Source organism: Pseudochaenichthys georgianus, chromosome 18 (genome assembly GCF_902827115.2).
Source record: "Pseudochaenichthys georgianus chromosome 18, fPseGeo1.2, whole genome shotgun sequence".
Taxonomy (NCBI): Eukaryota; Metazoa; Chordata; class Actinopteri; order Perciformes; family Channichthyidae; genus Pseudochaenichthys; species Pseudochaenichthys georgianus.
The window spans coordinates 9,729,511-9,745,845 of NC_047520.1; the positions used below are offsets into that span (position 1 = coordinate 9,729,511).

A 16,335-nucleotide genomic window follows, 5' to 3' on the forward strand; every position below is an offset into this window, starting at 1 on the left:
TGTCAACGGTGGTGCAGCCTTTACGTATCGAGGAACAACACGGGAGAGGAAGCCAGTTGACGATCGTCAGTCATAATTCAATGGGGTATGTAATTTAAATGTAACACTTTTTGTTATATTCCATGGAATGCTCTTAACGTCCTGATAGCAATGAATATATTAAGTGCTTTGACAATAAATACATACAAAAATTAATCTCTGGAAGCCGTAGCGCTGTAAAAAGCACAACCAATCATCTGAGCCGGCCCGGCTAAAATAACTGGATGGCCTACCTGCCTGTCATCTTTCCATCTGGGCACAAACTTATATCGTGCCCTCATTGGTCATGTGTGCGTTCGTGTGTGTTGGAGGAGGGGCTCTGTAAGAAAGTCTGAAGGAAGAGGCATATTTTTTCCGGTTGTGTACTTTCAAATTCTAGCGCGCTCGAGCTGGTTTCTCCATTCTTACCTTTAACTCTTTTTAGGGTGCAGATATGTTTTATTTATTTCAAAGTGGGCCCATTTAATAATATTTTTTTCCCCTTCAAATGTGCAGAGGACTCCCCAAGTGCTGTGTTTAATTTATTTTAAAGTAGGCCTGTGTATTATTTTTTAATTCTCCTTATAAAAGTTCTTTGTTTCTTATTAGAGGTTAACAGTTTTATATCATGTAATAAATAGCCTAATAAATGCAAAAAAACTGTAGTTTTTGTCTGATATAACAATACAAAACTATGAAATATGTTTTGCGGCTTCAGACAAAACATTTTTTGGAAAAAAGGAGCGAAATGGCTCTTTTGGTCAAAAAGGTTGCAGACCCCTGCCCTAACCCTAACCCTAAAATAACAGCACAGACCATATTTACTGCTTACATATATACCTACATGTAAACAGTTGGATAATTCATTAAACCTTCTCAAATCAAATTGGATATAATGAAATAATGATTGTCATCCAGCCTGCAGACGTTTTCTGTTTTAGTTCATGGAATATTAATAAGAGTGATTGATTGTGAGTGACACCACTTCAGGCAAACAGTACAGTCTGGCCTGTCTGTGTTTTGGTCTGGGACGCAGCGCCGGTGGCTGAATGAGAGCAGCAGTCCTCCTTTCACATCCTCCCTTTTCCCCTGCTTGCTTTGCTTCTCTCTATCTTGCTCACCACCTTTCACAAATACTTATATAATCCAACTAGATCCAAACATTAAAGGGGAGTAATTAGATAAGGGATGCTATCTACTCCATTGACTTTCCTACACTGATTTGCTTTGTATTGATTTCTTCTTTGTAACAAAGCTAACCCAGCATGTGAGACAGAGTCTGTTTACAAGTGCATTGCAGAATAAGTCCATCTGAATGTATTCTTGCCTCTCTTGTCCCCCGTCTGACTGCACACTGTTCACCCTTTCTGGTGTGCAGACAGCTAGTGGAGATGTCAGAGGGAGCCATGTTCCTGCTGGACAAAACTCCTCCCCCTCAGCGCAGGACTTGTCCTCAACTGCTGCAAAACTTGACAAGAGCCGCCTGTTTACTTCCCATTCACGTCATCTTCCCTTGATTCCTTCCTTCCCTTTAAAGAGAAAGCATGAACACCAATGTGGTGACCCTCCTTCTAAAATCCACCAAACCAAGCGTGCTCCAAAGTGGGAGCCACCTCAATACTCACAAGAGAAGGCAGGAAAAGAAGGAGTCAATGAGCTGAAAAGAGCCAGCACCTCTATCCGTGAACCAGAGACTGAAGCAAGTTCTTCACATACAGCAGGACATGTGTTGGAGGTGGATAAGGACACACATGCCCAGAAGAAAACACGACAAATTCGACGGAGTAAGGTGGCAGAAAGGTGTCGTGAAATAGCTAGGATCGCTTCCAAACCAACCCCGGCTTCTGTGCCCGGCAAAGAACTCAAGCACAAGCGGGCCAAACCAAACGGCCCAAAGATATCCCACGACGAGGCCGACGGTAAGGAGCCACAGAACCAATCCAAAGCTAGCTGCCTGACTGTCACCCTGACATCTGACCCCAGAGTAAAGGATTCTGGGAAGATGAACCAAGTGGAAAGGATGCAAATGCTCGAGGAGGCGGGGAAGAGCGAGACGCTGGTGCTTACCTTGGTGTATCGAGACGGAACAACTCAGTTAGACGCAGAACAGGTAAGCAACGCTGCAGCGAAAAGGGGGAGTTTTGGGGAGTCAATGAGGGCTGGGCGATACGGTGAAACCCCATATCTCTAATCAAATGCCTTAGTGTCAATATTGCAACAATATGGAGGGTATGATTCATGGCCTAACCCTAGCGGATATAGGTTACATTCATCATTATATCGTAGGTGAGCACCTTTAGTTATTTTGTATTTTAACAATCTTAAATCAACATTACATTTGTCTTTGCATCTGTAAATATAAACAGGCGAAGAATCTGTCCCTGTTGATATGAGATTAGTGAGAACTGATTACCTTCATGAACTCTTTGTTAATGCTCATTTCCCCCTCTGATGCCTGAGATAGAAGCACACTCCAGAAGTGTGTGGCCTCCTCATGCTGATGAAGGACAGCCTCGCAAGCAGGAACCCGGAGGACTCGCTCGCGCCAAACGACACTCTGGTCTACTTGAAACTAGAACACACACCTGCTTGGGCTCAGCAGCACACACACCAGAGCCAGGAGCTGTTTACCAGGTGTGTGTGTGTGTGTGTGTGTGTGTGTGTGTGTGTGTGTGTGTGTGTGTGTGTGTGTGTGTGTGTGTGTGTGTGTGTGTGTGTGTGTGTGTGTGTGTGTGTGTGTGTGTGTGTGTGTGTGTGTGTGTGTGTGTGTGTGTGTGTGTGTGTGTGTGTGTGTGTGTGTGTGTGTGTGTGTGTGTGTGTGTGTGTGTGTGTGGGGGTGTGGGTGTTTGTATGAAAGATATTATGTATGTTCCTACTTTTAAAACAGGTGTGTGTGTTTGTGTGTGCTGTAGAGATATGCTGCTACAGGTGCTATCAAGATCTCAACTGGTGGTGTGCTATAAAGCCAAGGATCTGCTCCGTACAGCGCTGCAGTTTTACAGACGAGACCTCAGCTGGAAACAAGGCAGAGCACACACACATGAATGCACACAAAGAAACACAAGTACCTAATGTATTACTCCTGCTTCAAAAACACTACTTGCTTCAGCATTAATCAAGGACTCGAGCTTAATCAATCCGTCATCAGTACACATGACGACGTATTCATTATGCTTAATATTATTAAGAGCCGTCCTCTCTCTAGTGGCAGGATGTCGTATCCAGGACCCGCAGGTCTCAGGGTGGCTGCTGGACCCGGAACATTCCGCCTCATGTTTCCAGGACCTTCTCAATAAACACAGCAAAAGACCCCACACAACTCCTGCACTGGGTACCAAGAAGGTCAGTTAAGGCAGCTACGTTGTCTTGTAGCAGCAAACTACCCACACACTCACTGCATTTCTGTGTGTTCGTCTGTCTGTCACACCCTCAGGTTTCTCAGGTCATCTCAGGTCTCTATTCGCTCCACTGGCTCAACATGGAGCTATGCTTTAAACTACAAGTCAGTCTATGTGCACACACACACACACACACACACACACACACACACACACACACACACACACACACACACACACACACACACACACACACACACACACACACACACACACACACACACACACACACAGTTAGATACCCAACACATGACCTGACTGACTGTGTGTTCAGAGCCAGGGCCTGTGGGAGCTGTACTCAGACATGGAGCTGAACATGATCTCTGTTCTCGCAGGTGATCCCACTTCTCTCATTCTCAAGTAGCAAAAAACTGTTTTATATTAACCTTCATTTTATTTGTAATACTTCTTACATTAATGAATAAAGTCGTCAATTCTCTAATTTGATGCCTAAATTCAGTTGTATTGGTTTCCCTGTTCTACGGTCATAGAACTACTATACCATGTTCTGTGGAGCAGTAAATGATTGTGTTCTTTCAGCCATGGAGAGCCATCGCATCCACGTGGACAAAGCAGCTCTGAAGAGGACTTCAGACCTGCTGGGGGTAAGGCGCAGCATCAACACCCTTTGTGGTGCGTTCAATATTATGGCCAGCGTATTTGAAAGTTCCCTCTTCGTGTTAAAAAATAATAGAGCAGAGCAGTTTGACTAAGACAAGCCAGCATACGGGGCCAGCAGCCATTTAAAAAAGTCTTGCAGAGTAGACAAACCTGTCTCTCACAGCCGGGAGCTAGCCACATTTGACTCACGGTGAATATGAATGTCCCACTAGAAATTCTGCTCGGTGTGTTTAAAGAAAGACCGGCATTTTTTAAGTAATTCCATTTTCCTATAACACAGTTCCTTGACGTACTGTAGTCCTGCAGCAGCACAGCCCTTCTCTCCATACACATCATGTATGGAGAGAAGCTGTGTAGAGATAAGCCTTAGTCATTCCACAGAATCTTAAATCACTGTCTGAGTGTCTTTCCGCTGAAAGGTTCATGATAACACACATCTTAAAAGGGCCCTATTGTGTTTTTTTTACACACACACACACACACACACACACACACACACACACACACACACACACACACACACGCCTGCTCAGGAATACACACATGTTCCCGATCAGGCACTTGTAAACCCAATTAGAACTTCTTCCAAGTGCCAGCAGGGTGTTGTTGTACAGTAAGAGTGTTTCTATCTTGCCGTGTTACTATCCATAGGACGGAGAGTGTGTCTCTTCCTCGTCTCTGCCAACACACACACTGAGGACGCTTTTGCACACTGCTGCAGAGTTTAGTGCTGGTGCTTTTCTTGTCCCTCCTGTCTGTCAGCATGCACCTCACAAACATGCACGTGTATCACATTCTGAAGGACAAACGACACTTAATAAACGTGTGTGTGTGTGTGTGTGTGTGTGTGTGTGTGTGTGTGTGTGTGTGTGTGTGTGTGTGTGTGTGTGTGTGTGTGTGTGTGTGTGTGTGTGTGTGTGTGTGTGTGTGTGTGTGTGTGTGTGTGTGTGTGTGTGTGTGTGTGTGTGTGTGCGCACACTTAGGGGCTAGCATCCAATATGAATGAGAGCTGGAGCCTGCCCTGGGCTAAGAGCAACAGAAAGTCTTACAGCTCTTCCACTTTTCCCTCTTTCTTGTCTTTCCTCTCGCCGCCCTCTGGCACATCTACCTCCTTTGCCCGTCATCCTGTCAGGTTCTGTCTCTCACAGTCTCCCTCCTCTGAGTGATGTCTGTTTGTTCTAAAAGCCATTTTGTATCACTTCAAGGTCCCGCCACAACACTTCCTTTTCTCACCTCTTTATGCGTGTCTACCCCCTGAAGTATTTCTACCACATTTCAACACTTTCTGAACCCTGCTCTACTCTTCTCTGCCCTTTCCTCTTTCTGTCTGTGGTCTCTCATTTCATCAGCCCACCTCCCCTCTGCCCTTGTGTTTTTCTCCTCTTGTCCGCGTTTCTCTCTTCCCTCGCTCTGTCAAGTTGTTACGAAGTGTTCTCCTCTTCAGTCAGACTTGGAATGAGCTGCTGGTGTGATGAGGACGTCACCCCAGTGGTAGAAACACTAAAATGTTCATGTTTAGGCTGAATATGTTGAGCAGGGATTCTTTTAACTGCCTTCCCCCTTCTCACACTCTTTCCCCCCACTCATTATTATCTCTGCATTTCTGGGACATGGCCTCTCCTCTTCCATCCTCTACCTTATACTCTCTCCTATCACTCTCTTTTACTTTACTCCATCTTTTCCGATCCCAAGTGCCCCTTTCGTTTTGCTCTCCCCTTCTTCCACCTTGTGTCATTTTTCATCCCTTAACTTCCTCTCCCTCGCTGAGTTCAACATGCTGCCTGTGTGAGAAACAAAGTTCAGTCCGTATTTGACTGGATTATCACAGCAGGCATTAAATAAACTCTGTGTGTGTGTGTGTGTGTGTGTGTGTGTGTGTGTGTGTGTGTGTGTGTGTGTGTGTGTGTGTGTGTGTGTGTGTGTGTGTGTGTGTGTGTGTGTGTGTGTGTGTGTGTGTGTGTGTGTGTGTGTGTGTGTGTGTGTGTGGGTGTGTGTGTGTGTGTGTGTGTGTGTGTGTGTGTGTGTGTGTGTGTGTGTGTGTGTGTGTGTGTGTGTGTGTGTGTGTGTGTGTGTGTGTGTGACAGACAGTCTGCATAACAGTGATTATTTGTATCTCAATGTAATGGCTTATTCATATGGATTTTTTAATGTGAGTGTGTGACAATTTCAGCTAATGCTGTTTGTTGTTGTGTCTGTCTGCTGTGTGACTGATGGCTGTGTAAAGCACATTAACAGTGCATTGTCTTTGGCCATTGGAAGGAAAGAGAAACTAGTTCTGTCTTACACATTTTAAAAGTTGTCTCTTAAATAACTCTCTTAAACCCTAACCCTGCAAAATGTGTTTACCTAACAACAAAGTTCCTGTTTTTGGTCCAAATATTTCCCAAGGCCCATAACTTTGACCCAGTTGATCAGTTCAAACTGTCCTGACTGAGCAGGCACCTGTAACCTTGGCTGCTGTGCTCTCAGTGTTCTGTCTCCCTGTTCCTGCCTGTTGGATCAGCTGGTAGAGGTGTTATGGTTCTATGTTCCTGCCTGTTGGATCAGCTGGTAGAGGTGTTATGGTTCTATGTTCCTGCCTGTTGGCGTCAGCTGGTAGAGGTGTTATGGTTCGATGTTCCTGCCTGTTGGCGTCAGCTGGTAGAGGTGTTATGGTTCGATGTTCCTGCCTGTTGGATCAGCTGGTAGAGGTGTTATGGTTCGATGTTCCTGCCTGTTGGATCAGCTGGTAGAGGTGTTATGGTTCTATGTTCCTGCCTGTTGGCGTCAGCTGGTAGAGGTGTTATGGTTCGATGTTCCTGCCTGTTGGCGTCAGCTGGTAGAGGTGTTATGGTTCGATGTTCCTGCCTGTTGGCGTCAGCTGGTAGAGGTGTTATGGTTCTATGTTCCTGCCTGTTGGCGTCAGCTGGTAGAGGTGTTATGGTTCTATGTTCCATCAGACAGAATGACTGATACCTTGGTTAAAACAAACGTTGGAAAACATTTGCGTGTACTACATGACTCAAGTCTAAATTGTACCCTCTTCCCCCCCCTCTCTGTTTCTCTTGTTCTTCTTCTCTCTCGATCCCTTACCTTTCTGTCAGACTAAGATGAAGCACTTGGAGCAGGAGGCCCACCGAGCAGCAGGGCAGATATTCCTGGTCACCAGCAGCACTCAACTACGAGCAGTGTGTACCTTTATCTGTACATCTGAGCGTTGTGGCTGTTATGCATGCACTGTATGTATGCACACGCTTGTATGTGTGTCTCCCTTTGTTGTGTGTACGTCTCAATGGATTTCCGATGTTTGAAGGTCCTGTTTGAGAAGCTGTGCCTCCACGAGCGCTGCGAAAACAAGAAACTCCCAAAGACCATCAACACACAGCAACAGTCAACATCAGAAGCTGCAGTACGTCAATAACAAACAGATACGAAGTTTTGATTGTTTGATCTGTACATATCCGTCGATGGAGTATAAATTAAACAACACAAAAAGAACAACATTGAATAACAGTAACAGTGTTTTGGATCTCATGCTGTTTCCTTTCTGTCCTGTTTCGCTGCAGCTGTTGCAGCTTCAGGACCTCCACCCTCTGCCAAAGATCATTCTAGAGTACAGACAGGTTAGTATGGCTTTTTAATGTATCTGCTATACAAACAAGTCAGCCCAAAGAAAAGAGGGTCTTTTACCACAAAACATTTGAAGGTTACAGTTTGATATCCAAGTATGCTAAGACAATATCCAATGTGCAGTGGAGCATCTGAAAGTCTCACCCTTGGTTTCCAGGTAACAGCTGTCTGCCTTGTACTCCCCAGGTTCACAAAATCAAGTCCACTTTTGTCGATGGGATCCTCTCCTGCATGAAGAGCAAGGTGAGCCCCGAGCAGTTAGAATTTAAACTGTATCACATTACAAACACAACCAGGATCTTTCACAACCTTGCTGTATTTATAGAACACATGTCTCGGCTGAACTGAGTTGGCAGAGCAAAGATGCAGCTCTGTGTCTGTCTGTCTCTCCACATGGGCCCCTATCGCCTCTGCATGGAAGTAGCAGCTTGTGTTTATCAATGTGAGCGCTCTCAACGCTGTCTCTGGAGCTGCTTTGGCTTCTGATGGGGCTGATTCATCTGGAGGTCGTTCGGACCGAGCATGGCAGCAGTCCCAGCTAGAGGAGGGGGCTGCTGACTAAAGGAAATAGATGTTTTCTTTTTAAACGTATAACCCAGAAATGAAACATGGTGTGGTATGAGAGGGAAAGCGTGGTAGTTGTTTCAATTCAATGCTGAAAAATACATATTTGAACGAGCAAAATGTGGCATAGTGACATGTCATGCAAAATGCACTTTTTGATGTCTTTTATACATAACATGTCTCCCCGGTGCGTCGGGGAACTCACGCAGCGTCAGAAAATAAAACCCTCTCTCTTTTCCTCCGTACCCAAATCTCTAAAAACGGGGGAACAACGGAGCTGATCCAGATTTGCGTCCGATATGACGTAATATCTAAAATGTGAACCCACGGCCCAATCAGAAAGTTGCTGTCAGAAGCAATGCCCGACTATTTTGGACGTAATATGGTCGGTGTTTACATTAGCATCGCTAACACTCAGAGCTAACCTGTACTGGAGAGCATGTGTGTTTCATCACCACAGCATTTAGTTTAGACAGTAGCTGCCGGGTCCCGCATCAATCAATCAATCAATCAATGTTTATTTATATAGCCCAATATCACAAATGTTACATTTGTCTCAGTGGTCTTCACAGTGTGTACAGAATATCAGTATGACAATACGACACCCTCTGTCCTTAGACCCTCACATCGTACAAGGAAAAACTTCCAAAGAAAACCCAGTTTAAAGGGAAAAATGGGAGAAACCTCAGGGAGAGCAACAGAGGAGGGATCCCTCTCCCAGGACGGACAGACGTGCAATAGATGCCGTGTGTAAATTGAAAAGATAACACATTTGCAACATAGGTAGTCCAAATGTTTGGAAATGCATGTGTGTATAATAGGAAGATGAATCCACGAGGATATCCATCCAGGACCGATGATCCAGGACCACAGCCACGACTCAAGATCCAGCGCTCGCGATGCAGGACACAGGACCGCAGGATCATCCATGACTCCGGATCCCAGCGTATATAGACACCAAAAAGAAAGACATTTGGGGAAGCTGGGTTAATCGGAACATGAGAGTACACGGGTATAGACAGCGAGAAGGAAGAAGTAAGATGACCCCCGACAAACTAAGCCTATATCAGCAAAACTAGGGACTGAATCTAATCAGCCCTAACTATAAGCTTTATCAAAAAGGAAGGTCTTCAGCGCACTCTTAAAAACGGATAGGGTGTCTGCCGCCCGAACACAAACTGGAAGCTGATTCCACAAATGTGGAGCTTGATAAGAAAAGGCTCTGGCTCCCATTGTACTTTTAGAGATTCTAGGAACAACCAACAACCCTGCATTCTTGGAACGCAATGCCCTAGTAGGACAGTAGGGTATAATGAGTTCTTTAAGGTAAGATGGCGCCTGCCCATTAAGGGCTTTGTAGGCGAGAAGAAGAATTTTAAATTCTATCCTGTGTTCTATAGGGAGCCAGTGTAAGGCAGCCAGAACAGGAGTAATGTGGTCCCTTTTCCTAACTCTGGTTAGTACACGAGCCGCAGCATTTTGAATCAGCTGAAGCGACTTGATTGACTTCTTGGTACTCCCTGATAATAAAGAGTTACAATAATCCAGCCTAGAAGTAACAAATGCATGGACTAGTTTCTCTGCATCGTTTTGAGGCAAGATATGCCTGATTTTTGCAATGTTACGTAGATGGAAGTAGGCGGTCCTTGAAATTGATTTTATGTGGGCGTTAAAGGATAAATCCTGATCAAATATAACACCAAGATTCCTTATAGTCTCACTGGAGGCCAAATTAATGCCATCCATAGTTAGTATATCTTTAGATAATTTGTTTCGTAGATTCTTCGGGCCAAGTACAATAACTTCAGTTTTGGTCGTGTTTAACATCAAAAAGTTTAAGGTCATCCACGTTTTTAAGTCCTTAAGGCAGTCTTGAGCTCAGACCCCTCCTTTATTATTTTTGATCACATTTTTTTTAAGCATTATACATAAAATCAGCACTTTTGAAGCAGGAAGTGAAATAGAGGGATATGAGGCTAGAATGGGTGATCTGTTTGGTATTTTGAGCAAACACTTCAAAGACATGTTTTTTATATATCTGAGACCTATCGCCTAAAAATAGCATGATAGGTGACCTTTACAGTCTATTTCACTGAGAATAGGATTAAGATTTAATAATGGATACCATTCTGTACTGAAGAAGACTTTAACAAGCAATTGGAACCATAAACTCTTTAGTTAAATGTCTACTAAGGTAATTAATCAAGTGATAAGTCATTTTCTTATGACCATCTGACTTGTTTTTGCAATAAGTGGAATTGTTTCCTCCTTCGTGTCCTTTTTGATCATTAAAGCATGTCACATAGAAGCACAACAACATCATGCAATCTACTTTTTATACTATGGACTGACCCCCCCCCCCCCCCCAGCAATCTAATATGAAATACATGTAGGGGTTTCATCACTTGACAGCAGCGAGTACTTTGCTTGCATGTCCTACTTATTGCACCAACTGTCACTTCAGTGTAGGAGCAGCTCGGGCGTCAAACAGTTGCATTGTTGATGCTCGCGGGTCCAAAAGCGGAATCAGAGCGATGATGGCATGAGGATTCACAGCTGTTGTTGATAAGCTGAGAAACATTACTCATCACATAGCTGACATCATGAAATATGTTTATATGTGAGGGAAGTATTCATTGTATTCCTTTTGGCATCCAGTTGTGGATCTCATAACATGGAGTTGTCCATTTTAATGTATTCATATTTCCCTTTCTTGGTTCTTTCTCCATCAGAACTACGTTTCCTCGACGTGGCACCAGACCAGTGTGGTGACTGGGAGAATCTCAGCCAAACACCCAGTGAGTTTAACCGGACCGCCATCACACACATCTCCCTCTGTCTCCATTTCTTTCAACCTGACACCAGTCATCCGGGTTGTGGATTGGCTCGAGCTGTCCTGCGTGTTGTGTTTAGTTACTGGAGCTGTCCGTGGTGCTGAACTGCAGGCTGTGTGGAAAGCAGCTTACTTATGAACCTGTGCTGGGGAAAGGTTGTTGTGTTGGACTATAAAAGGCGTTGCTAGGTGCTATATCACAGATTTTTTATATCATGGCTGAATTATATGGTGACTTTGACAAGGTATAAAAGTAGTGGAGGAGCAGCCACTAATAACAGTACTTAATAGTAAAAAGCTCTATAATGCACAGGTTTTTTTTTTACAGCAATGTTGTAAAAGTCTCAAGCAATAAAGTAGCAGCCAATAATAAAAACATTACATCATAAAACATGTAATGAAAGTAGACCATGCAGTGAAACACAGATACTGAAGAATACATCTGTTTCGCTCCCCTCCTTGGTCCCTTGCTCCCTCGCCTCAGTGCGATCGGCCGATAGCTCATTTGGACATCACCTCGCTGTCAGGCTCTACTGCTTCTGTCTCCGAGCACTGCCCTCACACTCACACACACACACACACACACACAGACATTGAACTTTTCTAATCTCACTTAGCGATTTGCGGCCGGTGTGAGCTACACGTTGAATTGATTAAACTGCTACTGAATGAAATATGGGACCGTCGGGCAGCTGTGATTTAAAACACAGCTCCGTTCCCTCTGCTATAACGCAGAGGTGGGTTTGGCTGAACATCGCATTAAGAGTGTGTGTAGCTTTACTGGTGTGTGTGAAGATTTACTGGAGTGTGTGTAGCTTTACTGGAGTGTGTGTAGCTTTACTGGAGTGTGTGTGGGCCAGTTTGGGCCCTGATCATATATTGTGCTCTTATTGTATATATTGCATATTGCGTGCTTTTGGACTGTGATCAAACAAAACGAGATATCTTAAAATGGAAATACGTGGGATTTAAAAAAAAAAAAAAAAAGAATTCAAAGAACATAAATACTATTGAATAATCTAGTTAAAGCTTGAAACCAGTGTATAGACAATTTGAAATGTTAGCATTAATTAATAATATATTTTATTTTTCGTAGTTGCTTTATTTGCTTGTAAAGAGTCTTTGAGCACTCTGCAAAGCTCTATATAAATATCATGTATTATTAATAACTATTATTATTATTATTAAATCAGCCATACCATAGTAGAGTATCTAAGGCAGGGGTGTCAAACTCAATTTCATCGCGGGCCACATTAGCATTAAGGTTGCACTCAAAGGGCCGGTTGTAACTTTAAGACTATATAAAATTACATATATATATTTAATATATAAAATAATGTATTATATATTACATTATTGCCTCTGCATTGGATTGTTATCAGATCGGGTAATAACTTCGTAATTAACTACGTCTGAAAGCAGAAGTCTAGGGCAAATCATTGCAAGTCTCTTCAGTGAGAATGTCACAAAATGATTTTAAAAGAAAAGCCACATAAAAAAAAAAAGTCAAAAAGAATAAGTGACATATTGAAAAAACAGTCAAATTCTGAGAAAAATGCATATTTGAGATGCATTGTGGGACATGTAATTTATGGGCAACGTGCTTCTGTAAATCGGCATGTAACCGTATAATAACATATTCTTTGCAAGCTCTTGTGGGGCCGCATCAGGTGAAGTCACAGGCCGTGAGTTTGACACCCCTGATCTAAGGAGTTAAACGGATAATTAATAATTAAGGGAGGCTTAGAAAAAGCCTAGCAATAATTAATAAAGTGACCCACAAAGAAGAATGTGTTAGATAATATTTATGTAAACTTCAGTTTTGCCTGTGACAGAGTGCGGAGACAAACTCTATACACAGAGTTAATGAAGGAGTGAGGAGAGTAAACTCACTCACGTTTCTTTCTCAGTACTCGAGCAGAAGTATGATGTTCACTCACAAGGATTCTTCCCATCATCATTTGGAGTGGAATAGTTCACTTAAGACTCTCTCAGGGACTGCTAACGTCCTGCTGCTGTGAAGGGAAAACGGCATTTTATAGTTTTGGGTCGAAGGGAAAGAGGCAGCTGTTCTGCAACTCGCCACACACGCACGCGCGCGCGCACACACACACACACACATTCAAATGAGGAGTGCTGCAGAGGGGTTTCACTTTCATCTGGCGTGAGTTCAATTGAGGTGAAGCCACACTGCAGTAACAAAGGGGAGTCTGGTTCAAAGCAGCTATAAAGCGCCTCTGAGAGTTTATAGCTCTGCAAGAAGTGATTCTCGCTGCAGAGGGAAAGTGGAGCCAGGGTTTTACCTGCTGGAGGCAAACGCATCAGCTCCCTGCTCTCATCTACCGTCCTCCATCTCTCTCTGTATCCCCTTCTCTACATGATGCAGCATTTCTTCTCATTCATCCGCAACCCTCTGTCTGGTGTAATAGTGAAAGGACAAATAAGATGTAACTTCCTCTTCCCCGCTTATCCGTGGTCGGGTCGTGGGGGTAGCAGTTCCAGGAGAGAGCCCCAAACTTCCTTTTCCCTGGCGACATCAACCAGCTCTGACTGGGGGGTCCCAAGGCGCTCCCAGGCCAGCGAAGAGATATAATCCCTCCACCTGGTCCTAGGTCTACCCCTTGGTCTCCTCCCAGCTGGACGTGCCTGGAACACCTCCCTAGGGAGGCGCCCAGGTGGCATCCTAACTAGGTGCCCGAACCACCTCAACTGGCTCCTTTCGACGCGAAGGAAGGAGCGGCTCAACTCCGAGTCCCTCCCTGATGACTGAACTTCTCACCTTATCCCTAAGGGAGACACCAGCCACCCTGCGGAGAAAACCCATCTCGGCCGCTTGTATCCGCGATCTCGTTCTTTCGGTCATGACCCATCCTTCATGACCATAGGTGAGGGTAGGAACGAAAATGGCCCGGTAGACAGAGAGCTTTGCCTTCTGGCTCAGCTCCCTTTTCGTCACACCGGTGCGGTAAAGCGACTGCAGTACCGCTCCCGCTGCTCCGATTCTCCGGCCCATCTCACGCTCCATTGTTCCCTCACTCGAGAACAAGACTCCGAGATACTTGAACTTCTTCACTTGGGGTAAGGACTCATTCCCTACTTGGAGTGGACAGTCCATACCGATACCGATAATAATACAATATATATATATATATATATATATTAAATGTACCTGTAGTTTTTGCACACCTGGTGGTAAAAAAAGACTAGTAGTGAGCAAATGACATGAGCATTACTACTATGAACAAAACAAAGCCAAGAACAGTTCTGACTCTTCAAAAGTGACCATATTTATTTTCCCAAATAAAGTTCTTGCCTTTTTCAAAAGCCTCGTCGATAGGTAAAAGCCCCGTGCCTTTGCAGCTGGCTTTGGATTCGCCGCTAGTTTAGCAGCGCAGGCGTCTTCGTATGCTGTTAACACACCATCGTAGCGATGGCGATGTTTCAGGTGACTGATCAGGTTGGAAGTATTATAGCTCGTTGCCTTTTCCCTCCTCGTGGAACTTCTGCATTGCATTTGTTAATACAGATAGCAAGCGAACTTTCCAACTCTGAAACTTTGAAATAGTTCCATACTACCGACGACATGTTTGTTTACTTTCCTGGCTTCACGGCCGCACACCATTTACGTCACAGCCAGGCATGAGAAGGGAGCGCTGGATTTGTGAAGAACTCCCCTCTTCCTAAACCACTACATTACATTGCATTTAGCTGACGCTTTTATCCAAAGCGACTTACAATAAGTACATTCGACCAGGAAGACACAACCTTGAGGAAAACAGAATCATATAAGAACATCAGGTTTCAAAGAGCCAATCGTTTCAAGTGCTGCTCAACTGGCTAAGCCAGTCCTTTATTAGTATATAAGTGCTCTGTTAGCAGTTCTTTGTTAGTCATTCTATCGCTCGAAGTGGAGTCGAAAGAGATGAGTTTTCAGTCTGCGCCGGAAGGTGTGTAAGCTTTCTGCGGTCCTGATTTCAATGGGGAGCTCATTCCACCATTTTGGAGCCAGGATAGCAAACCCACGTGTTTTTGCTGATGGGAACTCGGGTCCCCCTCGCAGCGAGGGTGCAGCGAGCCGTTTGGCTGATGCAGAACGTAGAGCACGTGCTGGGGTGTACGGTTTAACCATGTCCTGGATGTAGGAAGGGCCAGATCCATTCGCAGCATGGTACGCAAGTACCAGTGTCTTGAAGTGGATTCTAGCAGTTACCGGAAGCCAGTGGAGGGAGCGGAGGAGCGGCGTGGTGTGGGAACATTTTGGAAGGTTGAAGACCAGACGAGCCGCTGCATTCTGGATGAGCTGCAGAGGTCGGATGGCACATGCAGGTAGACCAGCCAGGAGGGAGTTGCAGTAGTCTAGGCGTGAGGTGACGAGAGCCTGGACCAGAACCTGCGTCGATTTCTGGGTCAGCTGTGGGCGTATCTTCCTGATGTTGAAAAGCGTGTATCTGCAGCAGCGGGTTGTAGCAGCGATGTTTGCAGTAAACGACAGGTTGTTATCTAGGATAACACCCAGATTCCTTGCAGTCTGGGTCGGGGAAACAACAGAGGGGCCGATGTTGATAGTTAGGTCAAGAGAGGGACAATCTTTTCCCGGAAGGAAAAGCACTTCAGTTTTGTCAAGGTTGAGCTTGAGATGATGAGCGGACATCCACTGAGAGATGTCAGCTAAACAAGCAGAGATGCGTGCGACGACCTGGGTCTCTGAGCGGGGAAAGGACAGAATTAATTGGGTGTCGTCAGCGTAGCAGTGGTATGAAAAACCATGCGGGCTAATGACAGATCCGAGCGAGTTTGTGTACAGGGAGAAGAGGAGAGGACCAAGAACAGAGCCCTGAGGGACCCCTGTAGTTAATTGACAAGGGTCGGACTCAGACCCTCTCCAAGTAACCCTGTAGGTGCGGTCTTTGAGGTATGAGGTGAGGAGGGAAAGTGCAGAGCCTGAAACTCCAAGTTCTTGGAGGGTGCGAAGGAGGATCTGATGGTTCACCGTGTCGAATGCAGCAGACAGGTCCAACAGGATGAGGACAGAGGAGAGGGAGGCTGCTTTAGCAGTGTGCAGTTCCTCAGTGACAGCAATGAGAGCAGTTTCTGTGGAGTGACCTGCCTTGAAACCAGACTGGTGCGGATCCAGAAGGTTGTTCTGATGGAAATAACGGGAGAGTTGTTTAAAGACAGCGCGTTCAAGTGTTTTAGACAGGAACGGGAGGAGAGAGACAGGCCTGTAGTTTATAACATCAGACGGGTTGAGAGTGGGTTTCTTCAGGAGAGGGTTTACTCTCGCCTCCTTGA

The 16,335-nt window shown here is 44.9% G+C and overlaps 1 protein-coding gene across 1 annotated transcript in view; it reads left to right on the forward strand.

The window, feature by feature from the left end:
• The window catches only part of poln (polymerase (DNA directed) nu), a 56,076-nt gene that overhangs the window by 6,776 nt on the left and 32,965 nt on the right, over positions 1–16,335 (forward strand). The window contains exons 6-17 of the mRNA XM_034106587.1: positions 1,397–2,128; positions 2,483–2,652; positions 2,931–3,043; positions 3,224–3,360; positions 3,452–3,520; positions 3,691–3,751; positions 3,957–4,021; positions 7,121–7,204; positions 7,330–7,425; positions 7,583–7,639; positions 7,833–7,889; positions 10,943–11,008. Of these exons, the coding sequence (XP_033962478.1) occupies positions 1,397–2,128; positions 2,483–2,652; positions 2,931–3,043; positions 3,224–3,360; positions 3,452–3,520; positions 3,691–3,751; positions 3,957–4,021; positions 7,121–7,204; positions 7,330–7,425; positions 7,583–7,639; positions 7,833–7,889; positions 10,943–11,008 (1,707 nt within the window). The remainder of the gene's footprint in view (positions 1–1,396; positions 2,129–2,482; positions 2,653–2,930; positions 3,044–3,223; positions 3,361–3,451; positions 3,521–3,690; positions 3,752–3,956; positions 4,022–7,120; positions 7,205–7,329; positions 7,426–7,582; positions 7,640–7,832; positions 7,890–10,942; positions 11,009–16,335) is intronic.